Genomic DNA, 12,383 nt, shown 5'->3' on the forward strand with positions numbered 1-12,383 from the left:
CAAAAATAACTGTCTACGCCTTTTCAGCATTTTTGTGTACTTGAACCCTTTCCAACAATGACTGTGTGATTTTGAGATCCATCTTTTCACACTAAAGACAACTGAGGGACTCGTATGCAACTATTACAGAAGGTTCAAACACTCACTGATGCTCCAGAAGGAAAAACTATGCACTAAGAGCCGGGGATGTAAACTTTTGAATAGAATGAAGATGTGTGCGTTTTTCTTAAATAGCCTAAATAGCATTTTTTTTTTCATTTAGTACTGTCCTTCAGAAGCTACAAAAGATACTTGTATGTTTCCCAGAAGACAAAATAAAATTCAAAATCAAAAAGTTTTTACCCTGCGTCTCTTAATGCATCGTGTTTCCTTCTGAAGCATCAGTGAGCGTTTGAACCTTCTGTAATAGTTGCATATGAGTCCATCAGTTGTCCTCAGCCAAATCATACAGTCATTGTTGGAAAGGGTTCAAATATACAAAAATGCTGACAAACCAAAGAATTTGTGGGACTTGAAGGAATTTTTTAAAGAACAGCGGGCAGTTTAACTGTTGAGGACAAACAAGGGACTCATTGAACAACTATCACAAAAAAAAAAGCAAATGTGGATCATTCAGGTAACAGCACAGTATTAAGAATCAAGTGTACGTAAACTTTTGAACAGGGTCATTTTTATAAATTTAACTATTATTTTCTCTTGTGGACTATGTGTAAACTTCTTTTATGTGAAATATCTTACTGAAGTCAGTACTAAATAAAAAAATAACATGAATTGTATGATCACTCTTATTTTAGTAAAATAATTAACATTTTGCAGATTCTGCAAGGTGTATGAAAACTTCTGACCTCAACTGTATTTACCGTCTTTATATTGTTCCTGGTATTGTTGTATGCGATTTGTATGTTGTATGTCACCTTACAGACATAACATTTTGGTTCTCATATCTGAACGCTGTGTTATAAACTGTTATTTAATGTTGGTTGTCATTGATGTTTGACTTGAGTAGTGTCAGTGGTAATGTGTCCCTGTTTCTTCTGTGTTAGTGGATGATGTAGTTGATGAAAGCGATGAGAATGAAGCCACAGAGGGAGACACAGAAAATGACACAGAATATGACGAGGATGACACAGGTCACAAATCACAGGTACAATGATCTCATTCAAATTCTAGTGGTGAGCTGATATCAACAGAACAGAACAGAAATAAATACAAATAAAATGATATAAAAAAATTATATATATTATTATATATATATACTATACACACACAATATAGAAATCATTTAATGATTTGACGTAATTATACAGTTTAACCAGATTGGATATGACAGCAATCAACAGTAATCAATTTAAAACATCCATGAGAAAATAAAAATACTTATAGATGACTGTACTATATACCAAATAAATAGCTGAAAATAATGCTCTATGAACCCTTTATGATAACATGGTCTGAAAATCTACAAGGTTTTGAAATTAGATTCTGGAAAAGTATGGATTTTGAAATGGAAACTGGGTAGGAACCCTGTTGACCAGTTCTATCACACAGTGTTTGCACAAACCTATACAACGATCTGCTGTTTTTACTCATAGGCCTAAATGTGGTTCAGATTACCTGTAAAAGAGCAATTAAGAAACTGATTTTATAATTCATGTTTGTTTTGCACTGCAGAATGATGACATAGAGACAGATATCAACAAACTGCGGCCTATACAGGTGAACACACGTCCGTTCGATGAACTCAGAGTCTACGAGTATTTCTGTCGGGAATTCACTGAGAATTTTGAGGTGAGGCCACTTCTGATTGAATTAATGAATAAAAATGCATTTAAATTCAGGATTTCTCTCCATATAGTGGACTTCTATGGTGCCCCTGAGTTTGAACTTTCAAAATGCAGTTTAAATGCAGCTTCAAAGGGCTCTAAATGACCCTGAGGAAGAAGGGTCTTATCTAGTGAAACAATCTGTCAGTAAGATTAAACGCCTTTTAAAAAACGGTAAAACAGCGATGTAGGATGATTTTGAATTTGAAGAAGAAAACGAGATGGGAGTTTATCGACATACCCTAGATGTATTGACCCAGATTATACAAACTACGCATGCACATCGCAGAGACAAGACAATACGTCATTTGAGGTTAAAAAGAATATAAATTGTCAATTTGTTTAAAAAACGACCGGTCGTTTCGCTAGATAAGACCCTTCTTCCTCGGCTGGGATCATTTCGAGCCCTTTGAAGCTGCGTTTAAACTGCATTTTTTAAGTTCAAACTTGGGGGCACCATTGAAATGCACTATATGGAGATAATTCCTGAAATGTTTTCCTCAAGAAACATAATTTCTTATCGACTGAAGAAAGAAAGACATGAACATCTTGGATAACAAAGGGGTGGGTAAATTATCTGTAAATTTTTGTTCTGGAAGTGTAGAAGTATTCATTCGTAACTCACAATCCTAATGATTTTCTCTTTTGTTTCTTTTGCCTTTTATATAAGTAAATTAGTTTCTTTTCATCACTGGGGTGATCACTTTCTGTTTTGTTTGCAGGATGATGACTTTGAAAGACCCACATCTGTCATCCCTCCATTAAGCATTAACTCAGAGCTTCATCGTCCCATCATCATTCCCACCACAACAAGTCCATTGGGGCCTCAAAACAGACATCCTCTGCGAGAGGACGTCCTGCCACCTAAACCAGATGAATCTCCTCTGGATCTGGACAGCATTTCCATTTCTAAAAGGCCAGAGGGCAAATCAGACCCTGATCTGGTCTGTAGTTTGGGCCGTCTGGTTCTAGATGGTGGCGTGAATGGAGGCTCTGTGGATGGGCCTCAGGAGGAGGGCGGGGAACAAGCGGTGCTGGAAGTGCCAGACACCGCAGCACTGCTGCCGCTGCACGACCCTGACCTTTACTTAGAGATGGTGAAGAGCACCTGCTCAGTGCCCGCCTACACAGAGGTGGCTTACCCAGATTACTTTGGGCATGTGGCGCTCAACCTCCGCGAGCCCATTCTAGAGAGGGTTTATGGTGTGCAAAGGTACTAGACAAATATTTAACTACCTTTTTGGTGGGAAAAGTAAAAATAATAGTCCATAAAAAATTAAAGGGGTCTTAGTATGCTTTTTTTTTTACTTTTTGAATTATAGTCAGTATGTGGTGTGTATGTTTGGGCATAAAAAAACATCTACAAAGTTACAAATCTCAAATCTCAAAGTCCACTCCAAAGAGTGATATACAGGTGCTGGTCAAATAATAAGAATATCTTTAAAAAGTTGATTTATTTCGCTAATTCCATTCAAGAAGTGAAACTTGTATAATGTATACATTCATTCCACACAGACTGATATATTTCAAGTGTTTATTTCTTTTAATTTTGATGATTATAACTGACAACTAATGAAAACCCCAATTCAGTATCACAGACAATTAGAATATTGTGAAAAGGTTCAGTATTGAAGACGCCTGGTGCCACACTCTAATCAGCTAATTAACTCAAAACACCTGCAAAGGCCTTTAAAGGGTCTCTCAGTCTAGTTCTGTAGGCTACACAATCATGGGGAAGACTGCTGATTTGACAGTTGTCCAAAAGACGACCATTGACACCTTGCACAAGGAGGGCAAGACACAAAAGGTCATTGCAAAAGAGGCTGGCTGTTCACAGAGCTCTGTGTCCAAGCACATTAATAGAGAGGCGAAGGGAAGGAAAAGATGTGGTAGAAAAAAGTGTACAAACAATAGGGATAACCGCACCCTGGAGAGAATTGTGAAACAAAACCCATTCAAAAATGTGGGGGAGATTCACAAAGAGTGGACTTCAGCTGGAGTCAGTGCTTCAAGAACCACTCGCACAGACGTATGCAAGACATGGGTTTCAGCTGTCGCATTCCTTGTGTCAAGCCACTCTTGAACAACAGACAGCGTCAGAAGCGTCTCGCCTGGGCTAAAGACAAAAAGGACTGGACTGCTGCTGAGTGGTCCAAAGTCATGTTCTCTGGTGAAAGTAAATTTTGCATTTCCTTTGGAAATCAGGGTCCCAGAGTCTGGAGTAAGAGAGGAGAGGCACAGAATCCAGTGTACAGTTTCCACAGTTAGTGATGGTTTGGAGTGCCATGTCATCTGCTGGTGTTGATCCACTGTGTTTTCTGAGGTCCAAGCTCAACGCAGCTGTATACCAAGACGTTTTAGAGCACTTCATGCTTTCTGCTGCTGACCAACTTTATGGAGATGCAGATTTCATTTTCCAACAGGACTTGCCACCTGCACACAGTGCCAAAGCTACCAGTACCTGGTTTAAGGACCATGGTATCCCTGTTCTTAATTGGCCATCAAACTCGCCTGACTTTAACCCCATAGAAAATCTATGGGGTATTGTGAAGAGGAAGATGCGATATGCCAGACCCAACAATGCAGAAGAGCTGAAGGCCACTATCAGAGCAACCTGGGCTCTCATAACACCTGAGCAGTGCCACAGACTGATCGACTCCATCCCACGCCGCATTGCTGCAGTAATTCAGGCAAAAGGAGCCTCGACTAAGTATTGAGTGCTGTACATGCTCATACTTTTCATGTTCATACTTTTCAGTTGGCCAAGATTTCTAAAAATACTTTCTTTGTATTGGTCTTAAGTAATATTCTAATTTTCTGAGATACTGAATTGGGGTTTTCATTAGTTGTCAGTTATAATCATCAAAATTAAAAGAAATAAACACTTGAAATATATCAGTCTGTGTGGAATGAATGTATACATTATTCAAGTTTCACTTCTTCAATGGAACTAGTGAAATAAATCAAGTTTTTGAAGATATTCTAATTATATGACCTGCACCTGTCCAAGTGGATCAAAAAAAGTTGTCCTAAGACAAGAACTGATATTGATTTGGTTTTAGGACAACTTTGATGAAAGGTTTTGATCCACTTCAAATGTTAACTACTATTTTTTTAAATCTTCTGAAGACTTGTTTATGTGACAATCAGACCAAAATAAGTAATTTATAGACAGCCCCTGGTCACTCTATGCTTTTTATGGAAAAAGGTTCTTCAGAATATCTAATTTTGTGCTCTGGGGTAGAAAGAAAGTTGACGAAATTACAGAATATCTATTTTTCAACAAATTATTGACTTAAGACATTCTTTTTCAACAGAACGAAGATCTTCCAGGACATTGAGAGGCTCATTCACCCCAGTGACATCCATGATAAAGTTGTATATGACTTGGACAATGAGAGGTCAGTGTGCACACATGCAATGTCTGAGACAGAAGTAAAGTGTCTTCTAGGATACGCTAAACAAATTCAAGTGCGCTTAAGTTGAGCTCAAGTTGACATGATCAAGCAAATATTTATTTTAAAAACTAGCATTAGGGGTATTAGGTAAGTATTTTTATTGCCGTTTTCAAATATACAGTTTTGTAACAAAGTACAAGTTTATAATACCAATAATGATCAATTATAAAATAATGAATGGTCCTTTTATATAATAAAGATTATAGTTGTTAATATAGTTGTTGTTCTTATTTTATATTTATTTATTTTCTTTTTAGTTTGAAATGAACACCTATTCTCTATCATAAAGCTGCATTCTGCACAATTTAAAACTATACTAATTAGTCATATACTCTGGTATATAGTGCAGTGCATATACAGTGCCTTGCAAAAGTATCCATACCCCTTAATTTTTTTTTTCACCTTTTATGTTGCTGCCTTTTGTTAAACTGCTTTAAATTACTTTTTTCCCCACATCAATCTGCAGTCCATACACTATTATGTCCAAGCAAAAACAGAATTCTCACAACTTTGTATATTTATTAAAAGCAAAACACTGAAACACTGAGTACTGAGTTAAGGATATGAATACTTATGCAATGTACTTAACATTGCATAAGTATTCATATCCTTAACTCAGTACTTAGTTGAATCACCTTTTTAGCCTCAAGTGATTTCAGGTATGATGGGATGAGCTTTGCACATCAGAATTTGGCAATTTCCTGCCATTCTTTCCTCAGCTTTTTGCTTAATGCAATCCTGTGTCTGAGCTCTACAGTTTTTTGTTTTTTTTTTACCTCAGGGCTTGGTTTTTGCTCTAATATGCATTTTCAGCTGTTAGACCTTTTATTAAGACGTGTGTGCCTTTCCAAATCATACCATTCAATTTAATTTGCCACAGGTTAACTTCACTCGAAATGTAGAAACATCAGCAAACAATATAAAATGCTCCTCAGCTAAATTTCAACTGCTTCAGATAAGGGTATGAAAATGCAATTGAAGTTTTTTATTTTTAAATTCTAAATTTGCAAAGATGTCAAAAATCATTTTTTTGCCTTGTCATTATGGTGTATGGAGTGTCGATTGAAATGGAAAGAAGTAATCTAAAGCAGTTTACCATAAGGCAACAACACAACAAAACGTGAAAATTTTTGGGTGCATGTGAGTTTGTTATTGTTTTAAACATATCCAGGCTTTGTCTTTTGTTTCTTTGAGTTATTCAAACATGAATCTTCAATGTAAAAATGTCTTACAGTATGTTTCTTCTCAAAACTCTTTCAGTTGTCCAGTTATTGAGAACGGGGAGTCTCTCAAGTTCAACTCTAAGTTTGAGTCTGGAAACCTACGGAAAGCAATACAAGTCAGAAAGTATGTGCGAAGTTCAATTTTAAGCCTTTTTTGCATAAATGTGCTTTTCATAAAATGAAAAAGCTGTTTATTTTTTTTCAGTTCTGTGTATTGTTGTCTGTTTCTGTCGTCAGGTTTGAGTACGACTTGATCTTGAACTCCGATATCAATAGTAATCACTATCACCAGTGGTTCTATTTCGAGGTGGGCAATATGCGTCCTGGCGTTCGTTATCGATTCAACATAATCAACTGTGAGAAGTCTAACAGCCAGTTCAATTATGGTGGGTCATTTAAAGCATTAGTTCAGAAATATACTCTTCTTAAATACACAAACACAGATGTCAATGACAATAGTTGCTTCCAAATGTCTGAGCCATGAACCTGGATTACTCATATGAATAGTGCTAGAGCTAGAAGCCAGTTTGTTCACATATTTATGTAGAGTATGAATAGGGGTTGTAGAATTTTCACCTATTTTTGTTGGTTTGTCAGATTTCTGATTTCTGTCTGTGGTGTGACAGGTATGCAAGTGCTCATGTACTCAGTACAAGACGCCATCAACGGCAACCCCCACTGGGTTAGAACAGGATCGGACATCTGTTACTACAAGTAAAGACCATCTTTCCATGTTTCATGATTATACATTATCATTATGGGTTATAATGCTTTGGAAATACAATAATGATTTCAGGAAGAATTCAAGCTGACCTCTATTTGTTGTCTACCCAGGAATCATTTCTCACGAAGCTCCATTGCAGCCGGAGGTCAAAAGGGCAAATCGTACTTCACCTTAACCTTCACTGTGACCTTTCAGCATAAAGATGATGTTTGCTACTTTGCCTACCATTACCCATACACCTACTCAATGCTGATGGTACTATACAAATTTACCCTCCTTAAACTGATTCATCTGATGTGCAGTAATACCTGAATGTGTCTCATCTAGAAGTGTCTTATAAATCAAATTGCTTATTATATACTAGGATGTACTGTAGCCATTTTTACCTATATATTTAGCATTGCGGTTAAAGCTGTGGACTAGTGTTTTTTGTGCACAACTTGTTTAATATGGCAATATAAGCCCAGTAAGCATGCCATGTATGCATACTTTGGAAATCCAGTAGAAAATGGATATCAGTAGAGCACATATGGCATGGTATTTTTAACATACTATGATTTTATGACTATCTCAGTTCATTTTGATTACGTTTCTCATTCGTTTAGATGCATCTGCAGAAGTTGAGTGATTTGCGTACTGCTCAGATCTACTACAGACAGGATGATCTGTGTAAAACCCTGGGAGGAAACGGCTGTCCCCTGCTCACTATCACAGCCATGCCAGAGTCCTCCAGCGACGACCACATCAGCCAGTTCAGTATGTAACATGCACACAAGAACATCCCTGATAAACATACAGCCTTAGAAGTATAGCTTGTCTGCTCAGTAGATGCACTCTCTGCTAAACACACACTGTAAAAAACAATTTGTTGAGTCAACTTAGTCAACTTGAAATGTTAAGTTGTACTAAGTGACAGCTTAGATATTTGAGTTGATTCAACTTTAAAAAAAAAACTACGGCAGCAGGGAAACCAATTATTCAAAGTTGAATCAACAAATTGTGTTTTGTTTTTTTACAGTGCATGCATTCTCATGAATTCTTTCTTACATGCTTATATGGACTCGCTTTCATGCAAGCTCACATGCAGTCTAATAAACACTCTTACATGCGTCCTCATGCAGGCTCAAATGCTCACACTATTGCATGCATCCACTTTTATAAACACTCAAATGCTCAGAAGCATGCTTTAATTATAATGTGTCTTTAATGCTCCAGTGCATACTTTCTAAACATAACATTGTTGCATACTTTCATGCGCTCTCACATGCATTCACTGATTAACACTTGCATGTGTTCTGTTACCCTTTTACATGCGCACTTAAATCACTCTCTCTAATGAACACTTTTACATTCATGCTTCAGTGCACTCTCTAATGAACACTTGCATGTTCTCATGCCCTTTACTTTCTAAAGTACACTCTCATATCTCATGTCCATACACCCTTCCAAGCACACACTTGCTCATAAACACTGTTACTAACAAATGCACATTCTTACGCAGGCTGCTGTGCACTCTGAAATGCACTTTTCCATAAACACTTACTCACATGTATTCTAGCGTATACACATGCACTTTCTTACTCTCCCACCTGTGCATGCTGGCACTCAGGCACCCTCCCATGCATTCTTGAATGCACCTGTGCATACACTCATTCAAGCAATCTCCCATGCATTTTTGCTTGTACAGTTGGAGTCGCTAGATTACTTCCCCCTTTCAAAATATGCTAAATGTTAATTATTTTACCAAAATAAGAGGTATCAAAAAACTGCATGATACTGTTTATTTAGTACTGACCTGAATAATATATTTTACATAAAAGATGATTACATATAGTCCACAAGAGAAAATAATAGTTAATAACTTATAAAAAATGACTTGGTTCAAAAGTTTATTCTTTTATTTTGTTGTTTGTTTTTATAGTGATAGTTGTTCATGTGTCCCTTGTTTGTCCTGAAAAGTTAAACTGCCTGCTGTTCTTCAGAAAAGAAGAAATTCAACAAATTATTTGGTTTTCCAACATTTTTGTGTATTTGAACCCTTTCCAACAATGACTGTATGATTTTAAGATCCATTTCTCAAACTGAGGACAACGTCTGCAACCATTACAGAGCGTTCAAATGCTCACTGATGCTTCAGAAGGAAACATGATATGGGGATGGGGGGGTGAATACTTTCACTAAAACTATAACTAAACAAAAAACACAGCTGTGGATTATTAAGGTAACAACACAGTATTAAGAATCAAGGGGATGTAAACTTCTGTGTGTATGTGTGTGTTTGTAGGAAGCCGTCCAGTGGTGTTCCTGTCTGCGCGGGTGCATCCTGGAGAGACTAACTCTAGCTGGGTGATGAAGGGCAGTCTGGAGTTTCTCATGAGCTGCAGTCCTCAAGCCCAAAGTCTACGAGAAAGCTACATCTTCAAAATCATCCCCATGCTCAACCCTGATGGCGTCATTAATGGAAAGTATGTCAACAGCTAACAAAATCATCTTCACGTTCTACAGTGGTTCTGCAAATGGATTAAAGTTGTTGATACTGTTGATGATACAGATCATTTTGAGATTTCAAGAAAATAGGTTGAATATTTTATTTAATTTCTGTCAATTTCATGTTAATGTGTGTTAAAAATATTAACGTGTTTAATGCAGCCCCAACCCGTCCCAGATCTGTGCATCATATTACATGATTTCGCAGGCTTTGAAAGCTTTATGAGTTTGAATACATGTATGATATGGCCATTGTGTATTTAAAGGTGCCATAAAATGGAAAACTGTTTACCTAGCCTGTTACATAGCAGTACATAAGATTTCACTTACCACATAAACGGAGAAATGTATGATAATAGTGAAAGTAAAATGCCCCGTATTCAAAACTGCAGATTCAACAAACCGCTTATTAAAAGCGGCTTGAACTCTGTAATTAAATATATATTTCCTTCATGTGCCAGCTATTAAGATGAGCAGCTCTGTGAAACATCCAATCAGAGCTGAGCTCCTCATTAATATTCACAGACCTTCCAAATAAGGCAATAACAGACCATTTCATTCTAGGGACAAATCCTAGGGTTGTAAATGGACCTGTAAAACCATTTCTGGAGATTTTTTGCCCTTTCCTATGCCATATACCTTCTATGTAGATATCAGAGAACATTTTAAAATATTGTTTCAATGCATTCTATGGCACCTTTAAAATGATGCAGATAATGTGAGGTTTTTTAATACTGTTAATGAAAGTGTTACCAATATTAGAAAGAACCATCATTCTTCTGTAATCACATATCTACAATCTTCTTGCTCTTAATCTGCAGTCATCGTTGTTCTCTGAGTGGGGAGGATCTGAACAGACAGTGGCAGAGCCCCAATGCAGAGCTGCACCCCACCATTTACCATGCCAAGGGTCTCCTGCAGTACCTCAGAGCTACAGGAAGAACTCCACTGGTGAGAGCGCATTACACTCTATATGAGAGAACTCTGTTTAAACTGTATAAAGACAAAAGCACTGTATTTGTCTGTTTACTGTGTGTGTTTAGGTCTTCTGCGACTATCACGGACATTCACGGAAGAAAAATGTGTTCATGTACGGTTGTAGTATTAAGGAGACTGTGTGGCAGACCAGCACCTGTGACCTACATGAGGACCTTGGATATAGGGTAACATATTTCCACACTTTCATATACTAACCATTCTACAGTGGGGAAAGTAATTATTTTATAGTCTATAATTTTAATGGTAGGTTTATTTTAACAGTGAAAGACAGAATAACAACACAAACATCCAGAAAAATGCATTTCAAAAAAGTTATACATTGATTTTGCATTTAATGAGTGAAATAAATGTTTGACCCCTTCGCAAAACATGACTTAGTACTTCAAATCACAAATCAGACGTTTCTTGTAGTTGGCTACCAGAATTTACGTAGGAAAGGCCCACTCCTCTTTGCAGATCCTTTCCAAGTCATTAAGGTCTGGAGACTGACTAGACCACTCCAGGACCTTAATGTGCTTCACTTGTTGTCTTGGTCATGTTTTTTTGGTCATTGTCAAGCTGGAATACCCATCCACGACCCATTTTCAATGAGGGAAGGAGGTTCTCACCCAAGATTTGATGGTACATGGCTCCTTCCATCGTCCCTTTGATGTGGTGCAGTTGTCCTGTCCCCATAGCAGATAAACACCACCCATAGCATAATGTTTCCACCTCCATGTTTGACGGTGGGGATGGTGTTCTTGGGGTCATAGGCAGCATTCCTCCTTCTCCAAACATAATATAGACAAAAACAAATTAAGCATTCTTCCACTATCTTATTTTTACAGAAAAAAAGTCAGTCATAAGATTTTGGAATTACATGAGGACATGTACAGGTGCAGCTCCAAAAATTTGAATATCATGAAAAAGTTCATTTTTTGTTTGTAACTTCTTTCAAAAACTGAAACTTTCATATATTCTAGATTCATTACATGTAAAGTAAAATATTTCTAGTTTTTTTTTTTTTTGGTTTTAATTTTGATGATTAGAGCTTACAGCTCATGAAAGTCAAAAATCCAGTATCTCAAAATATTAGAATATTTCCTAAGATCAATCAAAAAACGGATTTGCTAAACAGAAAAGTTCAAGTTGTTTAAAGTATGTTTATTTACGCACTCAATACTTGGTCGGCAGCACATATTACAGCAAATGACTTGCTCCTAGCACAAATTACAGCGTTAGTGAAGTGTGGCATGGAAGTGATTAGCCTGTGGCACTGCTGAGGCACTATTGAACCTTCAGGTTGTCTGTATATTGTTGGATCCACTGTTTCTCATCTTTCTCTTGAAAATAGCCCATAGATTCTCAGTGGGGTTCAGGTCAAGCATGTTGGCTGGCCAATAAAGCACAGTAATATCATGGCCAGCAAACCACTTGGAAGTGTTTTTTGCACTGTGGGCAGGTGCTTAGGTCCTGCGGGAAAAGGAAATCAGCATCTCCATAAAGCTTGTCAGCAAACTGCTTCAAAATCTTCTGGTAGATGGCTGCATTGACTACTCCTTGTGAAGATCTCCCAATTGTTTGAATCGGCTTTACTTGAAAATACTCTCAAGCTATTCTCAAGCACCTTTGCCTACCCAATTTCCTCCTTTCAGTCAACTTAGCATTTAATATGCTTTGATACAGCACT

The 12,383-nt window shown here is 37.2% G+C and overlaps 1 protein-coding gene across 1 annotated transcript in view; it reads left to right on the forward strand.

Moving 5' to 3' along the window:
* agtpbp1 (ATP/GTP binding carboxypeptidase 1) overlaps nt 1–12,383 on the forward strand; it is a 75,681-nt gene that overhangs the window by 36,180 nt on the left and 27,118 nt on the right. The window contains exons 12-23 of the mRNA XM_073818864.1: nt 1,044–1,144; nt 1,672–1,788; nt 2,546–3,036; nt 5,141–5,224; nt 6,542–6,628; nt 6,742–6,890; nt 7,131–7,218; nt 7,339–7,483; nt 7,834–7,984; nt 9,513–9,693; nt 10,537–10,666; nt 10,759–10,878. Of these exons, the coding sequence (XP_073674965.1) occupies nt 1,044–1,144; nt 1,672–1,788; nt 2,546–3,036; nt 5,141–5,224; nt 6,542–6,628; nt 6,742–6,890; nt 7,131–7,218; nt 7,339–7,483; nt 7,834–7,984; nt 9,513–9,693; nt 10,537–10,666; nt 10,759–10,878 (1,844 nt within the window). The remainder of the gene's footprint in view (nt 1–1,043; nt 1,145–1,671; nt 1,789–2,545; nt 3,037–5,140; nt 5,225–6,541; nt 6,629–6,741; nt 6,891–7,130; nt 7,219–7,338; nt 7,484–7,833; nt 7,985–9,512; nt 9,694–10,536; nt 10,667–10,758; nt 10,879–12,383) is intronic.

The sequence above is a fragment of the Garra rufa genome, chromosome 15 (genome assembly GCF_049309525.1).
Source record: "Garra rufa chromosome 15, GarRuf1.0, whole genome shotgun sequence".
Lineage (NCBI taxonomy): Eukaryota > Metazoa > Chordata > Actinopteri > Cypriniformes > Cyprinidae > Garra > Garra rufa.